The sequence below is a fragment of the Notolabrus celidotus genome, chromosome 11 (genome assembly GCF_009762535.1).
Source record: "Notolabrus celidotus isolate fNotCel1 chromosome 11, fNotCel1.pri, whole genome shotgun sequence".
NCBI lineage: Eukaryota > Metazoa > Chordata > Actinopteri > Labriformes > Labridae > Notolabrus > Notolabrus celidotus.
Genome location: NC_048282.1, coordinates 6,767,556 through 6,793,436, shown reverse-complemented (window position 1 = coordinate 6,793,436; position 25,881 = coordinate 6,767,556). Strand labels below are relative to the sequence as shown.

Here is a 25,881-nt window from a genome sequence, read left to right as displayed (position 1 = left end):
TCTATTTAGAGAAAATTAAGTATAGTTCTAGAGGTTGTTCAGATAATTTAAAAAAGACCTGGGGGTCCTTTGCTGTCATTGGTATATTATATTCCCTCTCTTGACGACTAATTTAATATATGTTTCATAGGCCAAGTTGTAAAAATTAATTTCAAGATTTTGTTTGTTAGAAATATTTTTTTATTGTATTTTATTGTATTTTTATATACATTTATTTATTTATTTTACTTTTTATATAATTTTTTATTTTATTTTTATTTTTTATGGAATGTATATCTTATCTTCTTTCTAATTTATGAGTCCATTCTGCTTTCTTATTTTTAACTTATTTCAAAACACATTGGATTGGACTGTAGTGGTTTTCATTGTACGATGTTTTCTTGTTAGTCTGTAAAAATATAAAACTGGGTAACATGCACTTTTTCATTGATGTATACAGCAGAAAAACCTATACAAAATACATATTTTTAAAAAATCATTACAAAAAGTACAATTCTGATTCATATCTAAAAACTTGGATAGAAATAAATTAGCAGGATAAATGTTGTGCAAAACTCTGATATGGACTTATTTAGTCGTATTTGATATGCTGTATATCAAATATCTGGTTATTACCTTGTAAGTTCTGTACAAACAGAAGTTACAAGGTAATAACCAAGCCAGTAAGAATACCCTGAACTATTTGTTTCACAATCGCCATTCGTTTGAATCTATTTTGGTCCCCGTGACTTCCCGTAGAGAGGTACTGTTTGTGCTGCTGGAATAGATAGTCCTAATGCTTTGAGGGAATCTGTCACAGTCTATGGTCACAGTAGGCAAGGACAGCCTGAACCGAAGGCGATGATGCTGTGAAATAAAGTAATGTGGAGGCTATCATCGTGACCAAAGGATGGAGAGGAGAGGTAAGTGTGTCTGAAAACTGTAAAGCAAACGTTACCTTCATAAAGGAGACATTAAAGCGACTCTGGTGTGATGCTAACTCTTAGCCTCGACCAGCCAGTGCAGACCTATGGTGCAGACACAGTGCTGAACTATGTGTGTGTTTACTGATATGGACACAGAGGAGTTTTAATGAGGTTAAAAAATACAGAAATGTGCTGTAAACTTACACAAAGGAGTTCACATTTGTTCATCTAATACCATAATTGTATATCTGTAACAGCTCCAATAGACTCAATGTAATGCTGAGCAAGCAGTGTTGACAAACTTCAGCTCACAAGTTATCTGAACACTGTGAACAAGTTCAGGAAAAGAAGCAGGAAAATAGCTTTTTTTAAATGATACTTTTTTATTAATGATGATACATACAGTATGTTTGGCACCATATATTATATAATGATAGTGGCTTAAAGCAAAAAACACAATACGATAATAAAGAAGAAAAGAAGGAAGGATAATTGTGTAAAACATGTACAAGACATCATCGGTCTTTTTTATGATTAATAGTTTATTGTTATTTTCACAGTGAACAAGCATAAACAAGCAGTGGCACCCTGAACAGCAAAGACCACATAGAAACTAATGTAAAATCAGAGGCTGATGATGCCAATGCTGAATACCTGGCCAATATATAAATAATAGGAAAACACATATATTTAGACAAATATCTGGTTGTGCCACCTGACATTTTTTGGTTGTTTAAGTTTAGAAAAGGGTAAAAAAAAAAGAACTATTTAAACACTTACAAGCCTTGGTAGAATACATTATTCCAGACAACATATGCATTGCACCATTCTGAAAACACTTGAAAAAAAAAAGTTTTTTTGAGACTTATTTATCAATGACCCACAAATGTATAAAATAAATAAATACAAAGTAATAACATCAACAAATTCATGCACACACCAAAAAACAAACAGATACACAGACAGCTTAAAGGTGGACAGCATTTCTTGTTGAGTTCTACCCCAGTATTCATACAATTGTTTGCATCATTATTGTAGTTCAACTTAAATAATTTTCCTCTTTCCTCTGAGTTGGAAACGTCTTCAGTCAGACAATAAGAATGAGTGATGCTTCCCCCACTTCAAGTCATACTCCTCCACCTCATCTAGAAGTCTGTATGATAATCGTTCTAGGGCAGCAAGCTGACCAAGAGAGGTGTACCATGAGGATAAAACTGGTGCTGGAGTTTTTCTTCCTAACATGAGGAAGGGTCTGGGTCAAGTCTGCAAGTGGTGGAGATTGAAGATTACAAATAGAAACTAAACAAACAACCCATACTCCATTCCTGTGTGGCTTGCTTTATAGCCCTTCTTTGTGGCTGTCAATCATATCAAATGATAAGATAACAGGTTGGAAAAGCAAGAAGATGTTCAGGTACACAAATTGTTCCAATCATGGTTGGTGTTTTCCTGACATTCATTACAGAGGATGCTCTTTGGAGTATACTGAGCTGGTGACTTTGACAGGGAGTGGGGTCAGAATTCAAATGTACCTGGATGTTTTTTTCCTTGAGGTATACTTGCAAGTTAAATAAAGTTCCTAACAGGGTTGTTTACAGGTAGTGACTCATAGATTTCTGCAAATAACTAGTCCTGATCATTGGACTTACCCCTTTGTAACGGTTCTCAAATACAAACACTCTTAAAAGTGAAATGAGAGTGGTAAACACGTACTCCCCTCCTTATCTGTAGAGGTATTTGCAAAGCGAATGTTTACTTGTGCTGTTGACAGTTATCTGCTTCCTTCTCGTTACAGTAGAGGTGAAATGATTCCTTCATGGCCCTCAGACCAAAAACAAGAAGCAACATGCAATCATGTCGATTTGTATAATCCACATTCCTCACTGCTGCGGCTCACACAGATGGTAGTGTAAAATGTCTCTGAGCCTAAATTTTTAACAAACCCTTTATTGTTTACCACAGAGGATGTTTAAGTAGGTCAAAAAGGAACAAAAAACAGGTTACAAATAGGGTCACCATGCAGTTTTTTGTCTTCTGTTCTTCTCTGCTCTGTATTAAATTGGATATGTCAAAATGTTTCACCTCTTGTTAAATGTTTAAATCTGCAATAGCGGATTCAAATACTCAATAATGGTACCAAACAAGTTGCTTTATTTGTCTCTGTGTAGTGTAGCCTACAGGTGCTTTATCAGAACTATTATTGTTGAAAATAGCAGCAAAATTAAGAACAATGTGACTGAACCAAAGTAATAAATTTGAGTGTCAAAGGATCTAAAGAAAGGGTCAGCTCTAGACAAAAAATATCAATATCCTTTCAGCAATACATCTGCACTGCTGGGTCATTTGCTTCTTCTTCGGCATTAGTAAATGCTGCTCTGACAATTTAACAAATCTGCAAGCTCTGTGATCTGATAAAGCCAAGAAGTGATGGAGTCAGGCCAGCCCACCAAACAATAGCAGGTACAGGCTGGTGGCTCTGATAAAGTTTGCGCTGTGCTTCCCAGTGTTGAAGTTTGTTTTCTGAGAATTTTCCCTCATCAGCTCACATGACTGTCTCGTGTTTGTCTCGTCATTTGTGCAAACTAATTTCCTTTTTTTTTTTTTTTTTTTAAGTAGCAGAGCAGAGTGTTTTTCCTTGTTAAGGATCTGGTTTAAAAGGAAATTGAAAGCCTTGACTTTCATGGAGTGAATACACAGCTTATGAGAAAAAGCAGGTTTTATGACGCTGCATTGATAGGGATGAGATATCCACTGAGGCCTGGAATGTCTTTGTTTGTGAAACTGTTTATCTACGTAAGGTATTAATTAAATTGATTTTGGAATTCAACTCTTACTTACAAAGAAATTCTGACTGCTACAATGTAGATTAATTGTCACTTGCACTGTCTTTAAACAGGTTATTTAAAATAATGTAGAATTCTGTGAACTCTACTTGTTAGTGCAGAACTGAAACTTTGCTTTGAGCTGCTTTTAGGAGAGGTTTGTCATGTTAGAATAAAGCAAGCATATGCTTTCTCAAAATAGTCTACTGTGACGTGTGGTCAGAGTTTGAAACAATAAAAGGCTTGACAGATTACGTGGTCCACCAGTTTGCTAGCTTGTATTTGAAGATTTATATATGTACCCATACAGTACAAAAATAACAAGACTGAGACACAGGACATAAATAATGTGTCTTTCATATTAAATATCATTTCATTAGCATTTTGCACACTGATTACTGGACGTTTAACAGGACAAGTGGTTAATAATGTAATAGTTAAGGGCATTCATTGACACTGATATGTTGCTGCCAAGAAAGAGTAAAACTATCAGCAAAACTCTAGACGACAAGAGTATCATTACACTATGTGACAATTTTGAGATGTCAACTTTTCCTGTTATTAAATTCAATTCTGTATTATTAAATGGCACTTAAGTATGTAAATATTAGCATTGTAAATCTATGTTTACAAGTAACCTACAGCAGTGGTTCCCAAAGTGGGGGTCGCAAGACACTGACCAGAGAGTCGCAAGATGCCTTCCAAAAAAAAAATCACATTTTGAATGATTTAAATTTGCATATTTTAATCCATTACAAAAAACTTCAGCTAAATTTGAGATAAAACCATGTAAATAAATAAATTAATAAAAATATGTTATTAATTTTCTTCTTTACTTTGTTGCGACATGAGCCCTGAGGAAATTCTGATGCTTGTAACCTTTTTTAAATTATAAAGAAATATATATGTTTTTTGATTGGCCTGCTAGTTCTTGCATGCGGCTGTGAGCAACTTTTAACCACCTTAGGCCAATGGGGGTCCTTTTTTGGGCCAGAGACTGGATTATTCAAATAATCGTCGAAAAGAAACCAATAGTATTTTGGCTTGAAATGCCCACCCCTAATATCTGCTTAAAGTTATCCTTCGATCCCTGAAGAGAAAGTCTGATCTTTTCCAGCTTCAGAAATTGAAAAGGTCTCTCTGACCCAGTGCTTAAAGGAGTATGGAGCTTTCTGGCTATAAGAGTGACAAAAGCAATGCATTTGGACTGATCCCTAGAGGAGAACTGCTTCTAAATAAGGAAAGTTGATCAAGTGCACTTCAGGGTGTCTCTCTGGTAAAGATAATGTGAATAAGCGTCTTCAAAGATGACCTTCTAGTGTATTAAATATAGTGAAGTGATATACTGGACATCCTCAAAGTGAAGGAAATGTGATTAAGTTTCCTCTAAAGTGAAGTAATTACATTGCACAGTGAAGGTGCCCTTCTCCTGCCCCTGGCTCTCAGACGGTCTGAGTCCGCCCCTGCTGGTTCTCAGGGCGTGCAGCCCCAGTCGGTGGTTAATGTTGAAAGCTCATTTAAGTTATTTCCCAACGCACACATGTGCTAACCAGAGAGTGATTAAATGGTCGGGTTATTCGTCGTCAGTAACGCGAGAGGGGTCATGTCCCAGTTTTCCTCTAGGAGCCGGTTCAACAGGTAGAGTAGCTCCGTCAGGTATCAGACGCTCGAGGCTCCGCGCACAGGTAGAAACGGAAACTGCAGAAGAACAGAGAGAGGGAGAGAGAGAGATTCACCGACGGGAGGACTGAATGTGTTGTTACTTTGAAGAACTCTTTGTTTGAGAAAACGGTGTGGAGTTGACGGTAAGCTCAGTCTTCCCCTCAGGTGTGTGTTCACTTGGAGGCGTTTGTTATGTTTCCTTTTCTTCATCCAGGTGTTTGAAGCGGAAGCGAACAACTGGTTAAAAACACTTCTTACTTTACTGCTCGTTATTCTGTGTTTATCTTTGTGGTTATTGTATCGTTTTTAATATGGCTGAAGAAAGCTTTATTGGAGACGTGTATTGCTTTATGGGACGTTTTACCTCCTGTGTAGCCCTTTAAAGTTAATGTTTCTGGAGTTGCTCTGCTTTATGTCGCTCTCAGGTGTGTTCAGGTTTTATAAAAGTAACCCTTGAATATTCCACATCTCACACATTCTCTCAATGTGCTGCTGCACATTGTGCTGCTTCCTCCACCCACCTGTTTCCAGAGCTGTTACTGAAGTGAAGACGGTTTTGAAAACCTTTACCTTAGTGACAAGTGTTGTGTTTGTGCTGTTAAGTTTAAAGGTAGGATTATTTCAACTGCATTGTACAAAGCGTCATGTTTTAACTTGGATAAAGAGAAAAACTTGATTTAAACCATGAAACCAACATAACAATTTCCACACTGGATCACATTGGAGCCCTGCAGTGTGTGTTCAGTCAATATTGACTTTCAGGGTGTCTATCATGCTAATAGGTTCATGCTTGTGTTGTAACTTAAGACCCGTGTTCACCTGTTCTTTAGGTAGTGTCGTGGATCCGCAGAGCGGACTCCCCTCACCCAGTCCCCGAGACCCCCTGCTCAGTCCTGAGTCACACATGGTAAGAACCTCCACGGTCTTTCTCCTTAACAATACAGCTTTGGTTTTATTGAGAGGTGGACAAAGAGGTAGAGGGATTGTGTTTCAGCTGTTTGATGTGATGACAACTTTCAATAACACCTGCTAGCTGTAAATGGAAAACTTAGACATGCTTTCTCTCACTGTATTTTCAGATACTGGGGATAGTGTTTTGTTTTTTAGTGTCACATTAGTTTTGAATATCTCAGTTGGAGTCATGTAATTTGCACGCTGACAAACTAATGAGCTCTAAGGAGATGTAGTCCTGTTTGAATCTGATTGTTTTAACTTGAACTGTCTGGATTCTTTGCCTCCACAGGATGTTCAGGGGTATAAGTGGGTGCGATGGCGTGTGTGGCTGTGTCGCCTGGCCGCCCTGCTGTCCTTGGGTCTCCTCCTGATTGTGTTTCACTGGCGCCCACGGCTTGCTGTCCTCGCCCGCTGCTGCTCCTGTCCTCTGGCTTTGGCAGATGTTCTGCTCTTAAAAGTGAGGATAACATTAATTCCTGCTCAGATCTGATAACAACCCAGCAGCTTTCATATTTTCAAACTGGATCATTTTTTGTCTCCCTGCTTGGCATTTGGTCTCACGTTATTTGTCGCTGTTTCCAAATAGACGGAAAGGATTGGGGTTGAGCATCACCTCACTGACTTCAGCCATTTATCAAGGCTGAAGCTGGCCTACTTACTAAGTTTATGATGAAGTAGCAATAATAATAACTTTCTTAGTCTGACCTAAATGTTAATTTAAAAGATAATTCAAGTATTTCTAAACCTAGATCCTATTTTTGCATTCTTTTAGGATTGAATAATTAATCTCCACAACAGCTTTTATAATCGCTCCAGTAGATTGCTTCAGCTAACAGATGCAAAACTGTGAGGCTGTAATGTCTGCAACGTAAATGCACCCAATCAAAGTTAATCCAGTGAGAGTGTTTGTGTTTGCCACTGACAGGCTGAGACTGTAAATTTAAGTTTCTAAAAGAGAAACTATGAAAGCGAGCTTTTAAGAGGTGGACCTTTAACTTAAAGATTAAGATGCTTGTTTGAAACCAGAAACATGCACTGCTCTCTTCAAAGCCTCCAGACTTAGACTACATGATGATGAGAAAACTGATATTGAGATTTCTTTTCTTTCCACCTAATATTATTGTGAAGACCCCCCCTCTTGTCAAATCAGAACCAAACCCCCCTGACCTGATGAGACATGGACTCGTCTAGACCTCTGAAGATGTGCTGTGATATCTGACACTAACATGTCAGCAGCAGATCCTTCAGGTCCTTGAAGATGTTAAATGGGTCAGTCACACAGGTGAACTCTTCCACCCTCGACCACCCTCTGCCACTGCTCCATGCTCCAGTTCTGATGCTCATGTCCCCATAGTGTACATTTAATCTGTGGACTGAGGTCTACATGGACAGTTTACTGGTTTCCCTTCCTTGGACCACTGCATGCAGACCACGAACACCCCACAAGAGCTGCAGTTCTGGAAATGCTCTGACCCTGTCATCTAGCTGTCACAATACGGCTCTTATCAAATTCACTCATATCCGTACCCTTGCCCATCTCCCCTTCTAGTGAAGAGCTGCACTATAGTATATCAGACAGATTTATATTGACTTATATAGAAGCAGCATGATGCATTAAAGGTTGTTTGATGGCATGGCACAGCCTGCAGTGTAACTGTGGCACATGTGCACATCGTAGCTGCGGTTAAAGGATTTATCTTTCAGCCCCACTCCAGACTCCATCAAAAGAAAAAATGTTATTTTACATGCATGCTGTTTCTTCAGTCTGTCTTCAGTAACACAAGAAGCTATCTGATCATGAAGTTATTGTTATTGTCAGTGGAGTCCAGAGGCTTTGAAGAGAGCAATGTATCGACTGTTTCTATGTTTCGTAATGCCGTAACAAAGTCTGCTCCACGCTGGCAACAAGTACATTCCTCAGGAAACACTGTTTACTTGTTATTTTGACCTGTACATACATCCACTTAAAACATATCAATTACCACATGTTATTGGTCCTTAGAAAGCCATTTCATTCAGGCTTTAGTTAATACCTCTATGTGCTACATTGGTGTTTATCATGAAAGCTGTTTTTCATCTGTTTATTACACATCTACTTACTGGGGTCAACCGTTTCAAACATTGCCCAAATTTGCAAACATCTACCACTTAGGCTGATCTGGGTGAACTAACATCCCTTTACATTGATTTCATACTTTATACCAGGGGTTCCCAAACCTTTTATTCTGTAACCCCCAAAATAACAGAGACTGGAGACCCCCGCTGTCCTGATGAGGTTAAATGTTGCTCACAGAACTAGTAGGCCGATCCCAAAAAACAACAGATATCTTTGTAATTTAAAGAAGGCTATAGCAGGATAATTTCCTTAGGGGTCATGTGGCAACAAAGTAAAGAAGAAAAAATGATGACATTTTATATTTACATTGTTGTATCTAAAATGTAGCTACACATTTTTTATATGTTCTTACAACAAAAGGATAAAAGATGCAATTTTAGATCATTCTAAGTTTTTATTGATTTTTGGAAGACATCTTGGGACCCCCCAATCAGTGTCTCGCGACCCCCCAAGGGGTCATGACTCCCACTGATGGAACCACTGCTTAATACTAGCTGGTTCTTTCTCATGACATGCTGTTGATCATGATGTGTTCTGTTTTAGGCACTTGTTGACCTCTTTAGATCTTTCCCCAAAGGTCCAGGAGTCACAGATACATTTGTGTTGTTTCTCCTTCAGGACAGTTTTGGTCAGCAGTATGTGGTGGATGTCCTCACACAGGAGATGGAGGAGGGCAGGTATGCTTCATGTTTCTATCCTCTGACAGCATCACATTTAACATTTTGGAGAAAATTCTCCTCCCTGAGAAAAGTTGCAAAGTAAGATAAAAAGAAAAACTGGAATACTCTTTCAGTTTGGACTTGCTGGGAGACCTGGAGGACACTGAGTGGAAAGATACAGTTCATCTCTACAAGGAGGAGGTAAAGAAGGAGTGCTGTTTTCTGGCAGAATCATGTGATGCGTGATCTTGCAGCTCATACTGAAACTTGACCTTTGTTTTGTTACAGAAAACTCTGCTGCGCTTTTATCTGTTTGAAGGACTGCGCTACATCTGGCTGGATAGAAAAGGAGCTTTCTGTCGTGTTAGGTACTGAAACAGGAAAAACAGAAACAACCCCTGAATCATGTGGTGTTGAGATAACCAGAAGAGAATAGATTTAAATATGGATATTTCTTTAAGACCACCTTAAGACAGAGCAACACAACACAGCCTGATGCCATATCTTTATAAACTTAGCAGCATAAGTAAAAGTTGCTTGTTGCCTAAAAATGCATTAATTCAATAATCAGCTATCAAACACATCTGTTTTGTAGCGTTTCTCATTACAACTCAAAGCTTGTATTTACACCAAGAATTGCAGAACAACTTCCAAAGTTGGAAAATTTTCATAATTAAGGCAGTGTGGGGATGCACAGATATTATATTGAGGATTTTTTTCAGGCCGTGCGTCTTTGTGCTAATACTCAAAAAGTTCCCTTCCTTCTTCGCCTGCAGTGTCCTCAATGAGGACTGGACTTATAAGGACCTGTATGGTTTCCAAAAGGGCCTCAGTCACCTGGAGCAAAGCTCGAGGTAAGAAAAGATGAATGAATAGATGAAATGAAATATTTTATTTTACCTATGAGAGCACTTCTGAGTTATTCTTGACATGAATCCCTCCAGGAGACGTATGTATGGGCCCAACCTCATTGATGTGCCTGTGAAGCCTTACACCAGACTGCTGTTTGAGGAGGTGATGTGAAAAACATCTGTCTTTAATACTGACTTTTTTAAGTTAAATGTAAATAAATCTCTTGGTTTAGTATCAAACTGAACTCACTCCTTTACTTGCTCCCTCTCTGTTTCTGCTTTTTCAGGTCCTCAATCCGTTCTATGTGTTCCAGTTGTTCAGCATCACCCTTTGGCTTATCGATAACTATTTTATTTATGCAGTTTGTATTTTCCTCATCTCCGGTTTGTCCATCGGCATCTCTCTTTATGAGATTCGTAAGGTGAGTCTGATGTGGGATACTTGATTGAGATGTAATTGATAACGTGTTTGGCTCATTAAGTTTATAAACATTATTTATTTTTACTCCACAGCAAAGTCTCACTCTTCGTAACATGGCACGGATGATCACAAATGTCACGGTGAGGAGAAAGTCAGGAGGTGAGTTCTTGCACGTGTTCCTCTTTCAATGTGACTAATGTGAAGTAAAAAATATCTGTGTGGAATTATAATTTGATGGATGTTTGGATTTAATTTGTCTTTAGCATCCAATTGGTTGAACATTTATGGGCCCAAATAATCTGAAGTTAACTGAAGCCACTTAGAATTTAAAACAGGTTTAGATCAAACTCTTTGAGCATGCACACGTTATTAAAAAACCTGCTGTAAAGAGACAGGAAAACAGGGTTTAGGTTTACTGACTGATGCTAAACCCAGGTGTTGTTCAAGTGAGACATTAATAGTTGCCTCCCTTGAACCACCAGAGTATCAATTCACTTTTACTCAGAACAGAAAATCCAAAGCGTTTTAACTCTGCAGTGGAACTTGAGTCAATCAATTTAGTTGTCTTTGCAGTATACACCACATTCCTCTGTAGGGTCATTAGAGTTTCCACTTCTACATGATTTTCATTCTCATAGGCAAATCTGTGGTAAAGGAAAAGAGCAATTTCACAGCTAGCTAGAAAAATAACGGATACTTCAAACCCTTTCATAAAGAAACTTTGCAAAAGTGAATGACAGTCCTTCAAACTGTTTTTGAGGCTTCAAAATATACAATTTGTTCTAGTGAGCAATGCATAATGTAAACAGGAAGGTTGTAGGGAAAAAATCCTCAGGGCAGCTTTAAGCTGTGTGACAGTTTCCCCTGGAGCATAACCCAACTGAAACTTGTGCTTTCTTTCCAAACACTTAGCAATTGAATCCAGCAGAATAAAAATACCCTGTCCAAATAAACATCCATTTTTAACTTTGTGCTGCACGATCTGTTAAGTGAAGAATAGTAACAGTGCACACACAGAGCAGAATATGTGATGAACAAACAAAAGAATAAGAAAGAACCGTTTTATTACAAGGCTGCAGGAAAAGGAAGAATGGTATATTACGGGAAAAATTTGCTTCAAAAAAATTGGAAGAAAATTCAGGTGAATGTACTTCAATGTATTCAAACTCCGTTATTGTTATAAGTCAAAGTCTGGAAGTAATTTTGCTGTAGTGGGCCATGCATTCATGTGCAGCAAACCCAAGAAGTAAATCCCGGATGTTTTTGTTTTTCAGCTGAGGAGTGTGTGAGCTCTGTGGAGCTGGTCCCTGGTGACTGTCTCATCATCCCTCAGGAAGGTCTGATACTGCCCTGTGATGCTGCCCTGCTGGCAGGGGAGTGTTTGGTTAATGAGAGCATGCTGACAGGTGAGCAACAAACCTCACACCACCACCAAGCAGAGCAGAGCTGCATAGATCTAGTGAAAACCACAGCCTAAGATTAGCTTGCTCCGCTGAGATTATTTGGCCATTGGACCCATGAAACTCTCTCAAAGCACGGAAAGTTCCGTGTTTTGTTGCAGCAGGTTTTAACTTTTATTGAAGGATTTACTTCAAATCTGTTTAATCTGGGGTCACTTCACATCTCACAGTCTTAAGGCGGATTAGAGTCACATATAAGTCATCAGAAGTGATTTTCAGGCTGACTGCATACTGGTGTTGGTTAATAATGGGAAAGTTCAGTCAAGGCTTTGTTTTCTCGCCTTTAGTGAAGAAACAAATGTCCTCAGGCGTCCATCTTTTTTAAAATCACACATCAGACTGCAGTTTGGCTGTGACCCACTCAGATCCAACAAAAACTTTATAGTAAAATATAACAGATCCTGAATATCACCACGGCTGTGTTTACCAAAAATGAAAACAATATTTGCATTCTAGTGTCTTTTTATGCACTTAATGATTGAGAACATATTTTTTTATTTTAAAGGGAAAAAAGATAAACAAAATAAAATAATAGATGAATAATATTTACTGCATGAAATTCACATTCTGATAACTTAAAGCTTCTGTTATTGACTTGGTCATGTCCCGGAGTTGTTCAGTGTTATTTTGTGCATATTTAATATTAGTGAAGGAGAACTGCTTATTGCTTTACTTGCCTGAACTGCACACTTCCTGCCTCCTACATGAATTATGAATTACCCAACAAACAGAAACAATAAGGTGACTGTTGTTCCATCAGTGATTGAGACCAAGTTGAATAAATGCACCTGAACCACAAACCTTCCAAACAGCCTGGACTGGTTTTCTTATCTGAGATTCACCACAGTATGGGAGTTCATTTGATGATTTGTATAATTCGTCAAAATGCAACAACAGTGGACATGTTTATATTTTCAAGCTCATTCCAAGACCTGCAAAACACTTTTAAGAGTCAAGCTGTGGTCATGCAGCCTGATGTATCCCTTGATTGCTCCTAGATTAATTGTTAAAGTGTGTGAACTATTCTGCAGCCTTGAGATGTTGTCAATTATTTGTAGGCACATGTCCCCACTGTTTTTACCAACTTCTGCTCCCATCAGAGTAATAAACTTACAACTCAGTTTTCAGAACCCCCTTTTCTAATTCCACGTTTTTCTGTGGGGAAAGCTGGCTTGTTTTATTCTCTAAACTAAATTGCAGCCTCGCTCCGCTCAGGAGGAAGTTTTGAAATGGCAAAACATTTGCGAATGGTTGTCATGAATAAAGTGATGCAACTCTTTCACATCCTGTACCCGGAGCTTCTTTGAGATTATACAGTGACGAGTCATCCTGTGGTCATCCTTCCTGTGTCCAGGCGAAAGTGTCCCAGTTCTGAAAACCCCGCTGCCGACCGGTGACGGGCGGTACAGCTCAGAGACTGAGCGCAGACACACCATCTTCTGTGGCACTCATCTTATCCAGGCCAAAGGGGGAGGGCCAGAAGGCAGGGGGGCTGTCGCTGTGGTCACAAGCACCGGTGGGTAAAGGAAGAAATGTCCTCACACAGTCGATAACATTCAACATGTGCAGGTTTAGATCTCTAACCACACTAGAGAGCTTATTTTCTCTTGTGGGAACCCGTTTTGTTTGTCTGATCTGTTTCACTGATCAACAGTCGGCAGTCAGACGTGAAGATATGCAGGAAAGCGCCAGCTATCATATTTATCATTAATGTTAAACAGTGCAGGTTTCAAGCTTAAAAAAAATGACAAACACACACTACCAGTCAAAAGTTTGAACACACCCTCTTATTCAATGGTTTTTATTTATTTTAATTATTTTCAACATTGTAGATTAATACTGAAGACATCAAAACTATGAAATAATCTGGTTTTGCCATAATCTGGATTACAACAGTAGTCAAATAGGGCTATCCATTGTGTACTAACCCTACCTCTGAACAACACAACTGATGGTCTCAAACACATTAAGAAGGCAAGTCATTCTACAAATGAACTCTTGACAAGGCTCATGTTAATTAGAGGGAGACCACTTCATGAAGCAGACTGAGAGAATACCAAGAGTGTACAAAGCTGTCATGAAGGAAAAAGGGGAACTTTACAGAATCTAAAATATAAAACAGATTCTGCTTTTTAACACTTTTTTGTTCATTCAATAATTCAATATATGCTCTTTCATAGTTTAGATGTCTTCAGTATTAATCTACAGTGTTTACAATAATTAAAATAAATACAAACCCTTGAATGAGAAGCTGTTCCCAAACTTTTGGCTGAGAGTGTAAGTGTAACTAATTTAGGCTTTTCAAATGAAAAAGGTGTGAATTGTCCATTTGACTCTGCCAAATAATCAGAAAAATGATGAACGCATATTGTTCTGTTGAAAAAAACAAGAACATTTTTGTTTTTTTAAATCTGTGATGAAAGAAAGTCATTTAACATATCTTTAGGTCTCAGGGACACAGACATTGTTTTTGAGGAAAACTAAAGAGCACTTCATGTAAACATAACTTATGTGAGTTTGTTTGTAGCTTCACTCTTCAGGTAAACTGAAAGAGTCAATGTTTTTCTCCCAGACTGAACCAGTCCTGCTGCTTTATCTCATCCTCAGGGTTTTTCACGGCTAAAGGGAACCTGGTCAGCTCCATTTTGTATCCTCAGCCAACAAACTTTCGCTTCTACCAAGATTCTGTCAAGTTCCTGCTTATCTTGTGCATCGTCGGTAAGAACTGAGGCAGAGACATTGTGGAAACACTATAAATTAGCTTTTCAGATTACTGTATGTATGTCAAGCTCTTTAATAAAGTTCAGTTGTTTCTGAATTTCTCAAATTATTTTCTCATATTTTCCTTCTTGCTTCAGCTTTTTTTGGCACCGTTTACAGCTTTGTGGTCCTCTTCAAATCCTGTGTAAGTTTTTACAAAGTCTAAATAACTTAAGGCCAGTTTGTGTGTGAGCAAAGATAAATGAAGTGATATCCTGACGTCTGTCCCGATGTTTTATCCAGGCGACCTGGCTGGAGTTGGTGATTAGAAGCCTGGATATTGTCACCATCACAGTGCCCCCTGCCCTACCCGCTGCCATCACCATGGGTACCATCTACGCCCAGCACAGGCTGAAGGGTCGGGGCATCTTCTGCATCAGTCCACCTCGTATCAATATCTGTGGAAAGGTCTCACTCTTCTGCTTCGACAAGGTGAGAAGGGATCCATTCACTGAGGTTTGATTGAATGTGACCATGTGACAGATTTGAGTTTCATCAGGGTGCTTCTGTTTCTCCAGACAGGAACTCTCACAGAGGAGGGCCTGGATGTGTGGGGAGTGATAGAGGCGAAACCTGCTGGTTTCTCAGAGCTAGTACCAGAGCCAAGACTCCTTCCACCGGGGCACATGCTCTCTGGTCTTGCCTGCTGTCACACTGTGACGCTGCACCAAGATCAGTACCTCGGAGATCCTTTAGAGCTCAAAATGATCGAGTCTACCGGCTGGGTATGACAGTATAATACTCAAATAATACCTTAGATGACTTACAAATCCCTGTTGTCACACAATAGCTGCTTACAGATCCTCAGTTCAAGGCAGGATATTTACACCTATATCACCCCTCGTCTGCAGTGTGTAAGCAGCGTATGACAACAGGGAGTGTTGTGTAGTGAGTACTTTGTAAGGATAGAAGAATTCAGTTTGAAAAGCAAGAAGGTCAGAAGTTTACATAGAGGGTTTGTTTTTAATTCTTTAAATAAAAACAAGACATTACATATTGGTTTCATATGACTAAACCTGTGAAAACATGTTAATTCAAATTAGAATGATAACATTGTATTTTTTAATTCCAGACTCTGGAGGAGCCAGAGGGGAATGGAGATGGGCTGAATGCAGAGTTTGGGGGACACAAAGTTCTTGCTGTCATGAGACCGCCCGCTCAAGAGCTCCAAGCCCAAGAAACAGTGAGTGTCCTGTGACACAACTATCAATCCAGTCTGATTTATAGAATTTTGTAGTTAGAAATATTTAATTCTTTAAATGACTGTCCCTCTGTTGGATATGCATGGATCTTTTTGTTAACCTTCGAGTCATAAACGGAGAGAATCAGCCAGTTTACTGTATTCTCACTATTTAATTATCCATCTGGACTTTCAAGTTTTGCATTATTGTTATTCTTTTATTCATCCTTCAGTCCGTCAGTGAGCCGGTGGCCATCGTTCAGAGGTTTCCCTTCTCCTCGGCCCTGCAGAGGATGAGCACGGTGACGGTGGCCCCCGGGGGAAGCTCACCCCTTGCTTTCATCAAAGGATCCCCGGAGATGGTGGCGAGTCTGTGTCGAGCTGAAACTGGTGAGTAACCTGAACTTTGTAAAAATGTTATGTCAATGTGTGAATATTCAACAGCAGTTCAGCAACTTTAGGTGATTTGGACAAGGTATATATTAATAACTTTCTCTGTAGATCAAAGAGACATAGATAGACAAGTAAATGTAGCATTTTGTCAACAACACTACACTAAATGGGATACCTCATGCTTACAGTACCGGCCAAGTTCTCCAGCAAACTGCGCAACTTCTCCAGTGAAGGCCTCAGGGTTCTCGCTCTGGCTTATAAACCATTAGAAGAGAACATTGACTTGAGGACCATCGACAGGTGAGAGCACAGTCTTTCATTTTGACTTCTGTGTCTACGTCTGAAGTGTCGATCTCATAGAACTGAGATGAATCCTGCAAACACAAAGTCCTACTGTGAGTGTTAATGTGTGTGTGTGTTGTGTGTGTTTCACAGAGGGGAGGTGGAGAAAGACGTGCAGTTTTTGGGTTTTCTGATTATGAAGAACCTGGTGAAGCCAGAGAGTCCCGTGGTCATAAACATCCTGAGACTGGCAAACATTCGAAACATCATGGTCACTGGTGAGAGGCGCTTTGTGTTTCTGTTAACCATGCCTGAGTTACACTTCCTCTTTGTTGTTACCAAAATGCATCAGTCTCATGGCAAACCTTTTGTGTCTTTTCTCACACAGGAGACAACATTTTAACAGCAGTCAATGTAGCAAAATGCTGTGGGATGGTGGGATCTGATGAGAAGGTGATATTCGTCAATGTAGTCCCCCACACCAACCAGTCCATGCCTATGCTGAGGTTTAATCTGGAAAGTGGCGGGCCGACTGTCCCCCAAAACTCTGTGGAGGTCATCACTCAGGTCAGACTAAACTCTGCAGTACAGCTCATCAGTCTGTTCAAGCTTAGATGTACTTCTATGCCAAAATACAAGAAAGAGAAATATTAGGATACCCTATCAAAGTTTTTTGACATGTCTGTGATGACTTTTATATGATTCCACGAATCAATAGCATGCCTGTGAGTTAGCACAGTTTATTCACGTTTTATGATTACAATCAGGGGTACGTGTGCTGCAAGAAGGGCGAGGATGTTTTGGTTCTCAGTAGGGATGTAAATTTCAAGTATTTTCCATGATCGATCTTTGGAAATGTTAACGATCAATTATCAATGAATTATTAAAAAAAACAAAACGTTTTCTCCGTCAAAAACAATGCCAAATGCATTTTTTTCCCCAGAATCAAAATTTCCTTCATGACACAATGTATATAATTGACAGTATTAAATAGATACGGATCGTATTGAGTTGTTCAAAATGTAAAACACGCTGAATATTAACGTGTGGAGCAGGCTCATAATCTCTGCAGACATACAGTCATAAAAGTGAAGGCTCAGACTTCAACAAGGGAACTGAACAGAAACATATTTCAGACTCACAGTTTCCAGTTTTCTGTCTACTCGTTCTTATTGTAGAAAAATAATCATATGAACGTGATCAGGTGTCAGCTGGGAGCACAACCAGGTCAGAATCAGTCCGGCGCCAGAGAAAAAAAGCGCTCGTGGAGACCTGTCACTCAGCCGCAGCCGCCAGCTGAGCATCTCCGCTGTGCGCAACACCTTCAGTCAGCTGATTCTGAAACATGCTTTAAACTTAAAACACCTCCCTGATAGCTGAACCAAATATGAGACCACATGATGTTTGATCCACAGGATAGAAAATCAAAACAAAAAAATGGTTTCCAGTAAGTTCTTAACAATCAATTAATCGATAGTCGATTAATTGTTGACATCCATAGTTCTCTGTTATTAACCTTTATTTAAGATTTCAGGAGAAGTGTTTTCAATAGACCAATATCCCTTATCAAATAATGCTCCCAGTGCAGACTTTGATAGAACCTTGAAGAGCTGCACTTAACAGGATAAAAACATGAACACATAGTGAAACTTGGAGTTAAGGGAAGTCACCACTCAGGGAAATTTCGGGTTCAGAGCTCCTACAATTATCTAGAAATCTTTTGCGTCTAAGAGCAGCTTTACTGTAGTACCACCCGTTCCATTATTAAAAAGCATATAACAACACAATCAAAACATTTAGAAACTGTCTGGAGGGATTTTTTGATGTCCTTAAATGTTCTTGTCTTGATCACCTCAGGGTCTGTACCAGGGTGGCTATGGCTATCACCTGGCTATCAGTGGAAAGTCCTTCGCGGCACTCTGTGAATACTTCCCTGAATATCTGCCAAAGGTAAAGTGTGATCTGTTATCTCAGCATAAATATTCTGACATGGACCTTGATAATGCACCACTCACAAATGCATGAAGCAACATTGGGACAGTGACAGTGGGAGTACAGACAATAAGGAAATTAAACTTGGGTTCAACCGAGGCGTTTGACTAACACACTTTATTTTAGTGAGTTGACCTTTTTCATCCCTTCTTTTGTTCACATGCTGTCTCTGCAGGTTTTGTTGCGTGCCACTGTATTTGCACGCATGACTCCAGACCAGAAAACCCAGCTGGTGAAGGAGCTGCAGAAACTGAAGTGAGTATGGTCTAAAAAGGGAAGAATGGAAACTACAAAGAAAAAAGGAACAGAAAGAAAAATAGAATTATTACTGGAACAAATCATATCCTCATTTATGTACAGTTCTCTTGTATTATGTGAGTTATGGGTCAGTGGGTTAATATGGAAGCTGTCCAATCACAATTAAGAACTTTGGATTGGAAGATAGAGAAACATTCACCTCTACTATGAGGTGAGGTCTTTCCACCTGTTTCTGGGAAGATTTTTGAATGGACCTCTAGTGGCAATTTAAGGAATTGCTGTTTAGAGCACATCAATTTTTGAAAAGATACTGTTCCTCTAAGATGGAAATACTTTAAAGGATAGATATCAGCTCAGTTGGTTGTCAGTAAGGACTGATGAGCAGAAGCAAGAACTACCAGATCAATGTTTGAGCACATAATTTGTGAAAATTAAAAACTAGGCACCATTTTTAATGTTCTATTGATTGAAAATAATGATATTTACTACAACTGTATTCAAACTTCAACAAAAACAACAGTTTTCTTTACTTTGTATGCAAAATAAAAGTGTTAAAGTCTTCATCGGGAGAGCAGGCAGGCCAGTTCATGAGGCGATCCTCTTTAAAGCCCTGAAATGCCATCTTGCCCTGGGAATAACGTGAGGCATGTGATGGTGCATTGTGCTCAAGCATTAAAACTAGCATCTTTTTCTCTTTATGCATGCATAAAAATGCCCCCAAACTTGCATTGTATGGTGACATGGGATGGGAACCTGTGACATACGGCATATGGGCGACAGAGACTGTGGAATAGATTTATTAATATGCCTGACAACCGGTTAACTAAACAAATTTTCTACTGAGATTATTCTAACAGCTACACCTGGCCCTCAGAGCTTGCGAAAATATTTGACAAGGTAGGTCTCCAATATATTTATAGAAACATGTTAACCTGTAGTGTGAGTCAGATTAAAACAAAACTATTTGACACTTACAAACACAAATGGTTAGAAGAAGTCCTGTGTAAGCCCAAACTAAGAACATATTGTCTGTTCAAAAAAATGTATCAGCCGGAGCTTTATGTAACTCTTAACCTTACCAGAGCTCAGAGGTCTGTCTGTACTCAGCTGAGATGTGGTCTCCTTCCTCTGGCATTAGAAACAGGTCACTTGCACTCTGTTCCAGAGGAGGAGAGAAAGTGTTCCTTGTGTGATCTGGAGGAAGTTGAAAATGAAATGCACTTTTTATTCTACTGTCCTTCATATCATGATCTCAGGTGCCTCCTTTTCAACAAAATATCAGAAAACTGTCCTGATTTGTTTTGCATGTCTGATGAAGATCGACTTCAGTTCCTGTTTACTCACAAAGTGTTCCAGTTTGCTCAGTTTGTGTTAAATGCTGTTCAGCAGCGTAGGAGCACACTCTATGTCTGATTTAGTTGTTGTCACTGCCAAATGTCTGAAGTGTATTACTGTGCTTTTGAATTACTTTAGGTCATTGTTGGACATGTGCGGTATTGTAACTGCTCTTCTTTCTCCTATTTTTATTTTTCTTCTTATGTTGTTGATCCTATTTTGTTTTGTTTTGTAGTGTCTTGTAAGTCCATATGGGCTGGGCACCTTAAGGTGCACGACACGATGAATAATAAATACACTAAACTAAACACTTTAGCTGAATGTCTTTTCCTCCATGGAGGAAAATTCAAAAGAGGATCGCCTCATGAACTGGCCTGCCTGCTTACCCGATCTCAACCCGACTGAGAACTTCTGGTCAATAATAAAGGAGATAATTTACAGTGATGGTGAGAAATACAGCTCAAAAGAGCATCTTTGGAAAGCCATACAAGGTGCAGCACACAGTCAGCAGAGAAATCATCAGAAAGTAAATCAGTTTACAGTGACCTCTGACCCTCACTGAAAGAAAAGGAAGTTATATTGGACATTAGAGAAACACGTCAGATTTGAAATGTTTTAAAGTCATTAACAGTTTTATTTTGTATACAAATCTAAAGAAAACTGTTGTTTTTGTTGAAGTTTGAATACAGTTGTAGTAAATATTATTATTTTCAATCAATAGAACGTTTAAAATGGTGCCTAGTTTTTGATTTTAATAAGTTATATGCCCTTATCACCAACTTGCATAATAATTTGGAACACCGGTTTTGTCAGGCAGAAAGCTTTTACCTCAGTTTTAAACATCTCCTGTTCTGTTCTTACAGCTACCGAGTGGGTATGTGTGGGGACGGAGCCAACGACTGTGGAGCCCTAAGAGCTGCTGACATTGGAGTTTCCCTGTCTGAGGCTGAGGCCTCAGTCGCTTCCCCTTTCACCTCCAAGACTAAAAACATCAGCTGTGTGCCTCTGCTGATCAGGTGAGGGAGTAGGATTGATTAAGTGATGATAAGATGAGTGATGTCTTTGAAAACCGTCTGAGTTCATGTTCTGATTCTGCAGCAGAAGATGTAAACTGCTTCTTTTCTGCTTGTCTGTGCAGAGAGGGCCGGTGTTCCCTGGTGACCTCCTTCAGTCTCTTTAGGTACATGGCCCTCTACAGCCTCATCCAGTTCTGCTCCGTCCTTGTCCTCTACACAGTGAGTACTGGTGGAGCATGTCACAACCTTACATTCAAAGTAACCTTTTTCCTTTGCTCACTCAGAGATCAGCTTTAACACAGTGCAGCCTTTTGTTTGTTTTTCAGTCCCATCAGTTACTTAGCCAGATATTTTGGAACGCCCAACCACTGATGTGAATATATACATTATGGAATATGCAGATAAATAAAGGTGTAGAATTATATATGATACAATTTTTAAATTCAGTTTATATGTGATCACTTATTATGTGTATTGTTCTGTTTGGTTCTGACTTGACTTGAACATCTTTAGACATCATAATGCTGGTAATGAGACTTTTATAAGCCAATTAAAGACACATCTATTTAGTCTGACTTTTATACAGGGTTATTATACTTTATTTTATTTTATCATTTTATATTATTTTAATATTCTATTATTTCATTTATTTTTAAACTTTTGAATTGGTATTATCTTATTACTATTTTTTATTGAACTTTAAACTATTTTTATTGCTATTTTTAGAGCTTTTATTTCTCTTGGACTTTTATCTTTCCCTTTTTTATCGTCTTAACTCATCATGTTTTATCTTTTGTCTACTTATTTCTTAACTATTTCCCTTTTTTATGATTTATACACATTTTATTGAAATTTGTGTGCATTAGTCTCTACTTCAAAACATATTCTGCTTTTTTTAACACTTTTTTGTTCATTAAATAATTCCATATATGTTCTTTCATAGTGTTGATGTCTTCAGTATTAATCTACAGTGTTTACAATAATTCAAATAAATACAAACCCTTGAATGAGAAGGTGTTTCCAAACTGTTGACTGGTTGTGTATGTAGCATGTGCAGTCTTGTAAGATAACTATTGTAAAGCCACCAAAGGCCACACTATAAAAGATGTGATAGCTCTGGCTGGCCAATATAAAACAACAGTCCTGTAGCTAGTGTTGATGTTGTTAAACCAGACAACACATTGCTCTACAGTTGGTGAGAAATTAATTGTAGGTGTCCGGGTAAGGGGAAATAGCTCAGAAGTCAAACTTGTAAACTTTAGTTAGTGTAAGAATACAAATATTAAGATGGCATACACAACTGTTTGAAGACAGGGTGACACAGAGATTAACCTTTAATCAAAGTTGCCTTTTTGCAGCCGTAAAAAATGCCATACAGGAAAGCCACACAGATGACTTGCTCTAAATAACTCTGTATGATCAGATCTTAATTCACATTCATAATAAGTCTACAGCTCACTGTGAAAAATGAACCCTCTTGATGTTTGTGTCCAGGTGCACACCACCATGGCTGACCTGCAGTTCCTGTTCTGTGACATCTTTGTGGTGACCCTGCTGGCCTTAGTGATGGGGAAGGGAGGTCCCAGTAAGGAGATTAGTTCCCGCAGACCCCCAGCCAGTCTGTTGGGTCTTCCTGTGCTGGGCAGCCTTTTAATCCACAGCTCCATGATCGTCCTGGGCCAGCTGGCTGCGCTCTTCATCACCATTTCACAAGACTGGTCAGTAGAAGAATAAAGGCTAGTGCTGCTACGTTTTATCCATCAGAAGTAACCAATTACATTAATAAAATTCATATAAATCCAGTTTTTTTTTCTCCTCTTTGGAAACAAAGTGGATATCTTTGCACTCTGCACTTAGAAGCCTTAAGAAAAATCCAATGTCTCTAATTTAGAAGCACAAGTAGTAACTTCATGCCCTGTATATATTTCTTCCTCAGGTATGTTCCACTCAACTCGACGGTGTTTGGAACAGAAAATCTGCCCAACATGGAGAACACCAGTGTGTTCGCCCTGTCAGGTTTCCAGTACATCATCATGGCCGTGGTGGTCACTAAGGGCTACCCTCACAAGAGACCTCTCTACCACAACGGTGAGGCATCAGAAGGGTTGTAATCTGTTGCATGTCTGATGATTCAAGTGAACTGATCAGCTGTGTATTGTAACTCTGTGAAGTATGATATAAAGATTAACTTAGAAGTGATTTTTCTTCTCTTCCTCTCTCCAGTGCTTTTCCTCTGTTTACTGTTCGTCCTCTTCGGCCTGATGACTTGGTTGGTCGTTTATCCTGGAGCTTTGGTTTGCAAAACATTTGACCTCTTCAACTTCTCTGACATTGATTTCAAACTGCTGCTCGTTGCGGTTGCTGCTCTCAACTTCCTCATTTGTTTCGTTGCAGAGGTGAGTGATGATGTCCAACTTCATGATCTTAAACAGCTGACTCAATTAGTTTTCCCACCACCAACCAAACGGGAGAAATAACAGTCTGTGGATTTCTTAAAAGGGGCCGCCTACATAATGCTTTATGTTTATGTAAATCTCTTGAAGACCTAAAAAGATGGCTGTGATGTTTGTAATATACTCCTTAATGAACAAACAGCATCCATGTTTGTCTTTAGGTCTTACATTAGACTGAAATAGAGACACATTTTGGAGACATGTTCTCATGTTTGTAACATTTTGAAGAAGTGGCAGGTAGTGCTTTGACTCATCTCTCTATCTCACTGGGTCTGCATTTATTTTGCGAGCATCAGTAATATTGTAATATACTGATTTGCTTGTAATGAGTAAAAACAAATCTGCCATGGGGTAGGAAAAATATATCTGTTAAGTTTCTTGAATCAAGACATTATTCTTTTTCCAAGAAACTCAATGCTTTTTTCAAAAAAACACCAGTTGATTTTCCTTACCCCAGATTTGCAGATTTTTCACTCATTATAAGCAAATCAGGTCTTGTTTTTTTTGCTAGTAATATCATAAAAAAATATGTTCTTCAGGACTTGTCGGGCAAATCTAGCTTATATTTAGTCTCACATGATATCTTTCATTGGAAATGAGAAGAAGACATTGGCTTAGTTTGAATGTTTTGCTGTGCACAGAGGAAATACCATTAAATAAAGTCAGCAACAATCCTGAAAGTGTTAGATTGGTACACATTCAAAAAAGAATGATAATCAAACCTGACATGTGCACACACTCCTCTCAATGTTCACTCTGTGTTCTTGTTTCTTATTCTCTCCAGGTGCTGATAGACCTGGGTTTACTCAACTGTCTTCGGCTGCTGCGTGGGAAACGTCAGTCCAAGAAACATTACAAACGTCTGAACATGCTTCTGGCCAACTCTCCATCATGGCCGCCTCTTAACCAGACCCTGTCCCCTACAAACAGCACCGTTATCTTCCTGAGCTAGCGTCTGCTTTCTCCTCTGTTGAACACTGTCAATGAATGAGCCAAATGATGCTGTGGGTGACTGAAGCTCACCTCAGCCTGACCAACACTGCAAAATCATGTTTACCTGTTAATAAAACTATTTTATTTAAACCAAAGACAGAGGTTTTATGTTATTTAACAATGTCCTATAAGCTGCTGTGTGATCTAATAGTGTGTATCTGGCCACACTGCATCGTCAGGTTTGCAACAGCACTGAATCCACTTCAAGATCCTGCTCATCACCTACAAAGCCCTCAATAACCTCGCCCCTCATACCTGACCGACCTTCTCAAACGCCACTCCCCATCTCGCCGCCTCAGATCATCAGTTACCAACCTCCTGTCCCCTATCACTAAGACCAAGCGCTACACCTTGGAGAACAGAGTCTTTGCCATCGCTGCCCCGACTCTCTGGAACCCTCTCCCTCTACACAACCGCAACTCTGACTCTCTTCACTCGTTCAAAAACCACCTCAAGACCTTCCTCTTCAAAAAAGCCTACAACACAACTTCTACTCCCGCCCCACCTCTGTCTTTGTTTTGTACGACGGAGAAAGAACCACACTGACTTGGAGGAAATTGTCTCTTTTGTGGCAGAGGAAATGACTTTCAGTGGACGTCTACAAGGCTATCGTTGGTTACACTTGCGTGCCATCCAGAGAGGGTTCGTGGTTTCTCAGGAGACTGTTAGACTGATAATCAAGATTTTGGATCCAGAAGGAGTTGAGCTCCGCCGAGCTTGGCGTCTGCGACGTCGGCAGTACAACAACAGAGGTCCCAACACCCTGTGGCATATGGATTCTTATGATAAACTAAAGCCGTATGACATAGGAATGAATGGCTGCATTGACGGATTTAGTCGTCACATAATGTGGATGGAGGCAAACACTACTAACAGTGATCCCAAGATAACCGCCGACTACTTCATAAACACAGTAACTCGGATTGAAGGCTGTCCACAGCAGTTGCGTGCTGACCCAGGTACAGGAAACAGTTCTGTCAGGGAAATTCAGCTGTTCCTACAAGGGCATCATCTGGACTATTACACAGGGGGAAGGAAGCTCCACATAGGGATGCATAACACAAACAACACAAACAAGAAGACACTCTCATTTCATGCTCTGTATAGGATGATGGCTACTCTTCTTATACACTTAAATAGATTCATGAATTTGATCTCGTAAATGAAAGACTAAATTTACAACTTTTAAATCTTGAAATATATTTTTTGAAATGTATTTAACATGGCCCTAATCCTCCGTTGTAGTTTTGTTTTATTTATTTTCCATTTTATTTATTTCGCGCTTTCTGTAATGGTTCTTTGAGTACCCAGAAAAGCGCTATTTAAGTCCCATCAATTAATATTTTCTTCAATCCCCTTAAAACTAATA

The 25,881-nt window shown here is 39.2% G+C and overlaps 1 protein-coding gene across 2 annotated transcripts; it reads left to right on the top strand.

Moving 5' to 3' along the window:
* The first annotated feature begins 661 nt into the window (after window positions 1–661).
* atp13a2 (ATPase cation transporting 13A2) lies at window positions 662–24,607 on the top strand. 2 transcript variants are annotated; one of them, XM_034694905.1, is made up of 29 exons: window positions 662–902; window positions 6,220–6,296; window positions 6,633–6,800; window positions 9,078–9,136; window positions 9,253–9,319; window positions 9,407–9,486; window positions 9,895–9,972; window positions 10,063–10,132; window positions 10,257–10,391; window positions 10,483–10,549; window positions 11,665–11,796; window positions 13,205–13,366; window positions 14,458–14,568; window positions 14,709–14,755; window positions 14,854–15,042; window positions 15,129–15,335; window positions 15,683–15,793; window positions 16,024–16,180; window positions 16,372–16,483; window positions 16,619–16,743; window positions 16,854–17,032; window positions 18,323–18,415; window positions 18,633–18,712; window positions 20,914–21,066; window positions 21,189–21,285; window positions 22,561–22,784; window positions 23,003–23,154; window positions 23,290–23,462; window positions 24,304–24,607. In XM_034694905.1, the coding sequence occupies exons 1-29, from the start codon at window positions 890–892 to the stop codon at window positions 24,469–24,471; spliced, it is 3,486 nt and encodes a 1,161-aa protein (XP_034550796.1). In that variant the 5' UTR covers window positions 662–889; the 3' UTR covers window positions 24,472–24,607. The 2 variants fall into 2 exon arrangements, with proteins under 2 accessions (XP_034550796.1, XP_034550797.1); XM_034694906.1 differs by lacking the exon at window positions 662–902 and adding an exon at window positions 5,240–5,532.
* The last annotated feature ends 1,274 nt before the right edge of the window (window positions 24,608–25,881 follow it).

Bases quoted from the DNA above. Each gene is read 5' to 3' on its own strand.
- atp13a2 (XM_034694905.1), top strand. The intron at 6,297-6,632 runs GTAAGAACCTCC...TTGCCTCCACAG, and splicing joins TCAGTCCTGAGTCACACATG to GATGTTCAGGGGTATAAGTG. The intron at 15,336-15,682 runs GTATGACAGTAT...TTTTAATTCCAG, and splicing joins TGATCGAGTCTACCGGCTGG to ACTCTGGAGGAGCCAGAGGG.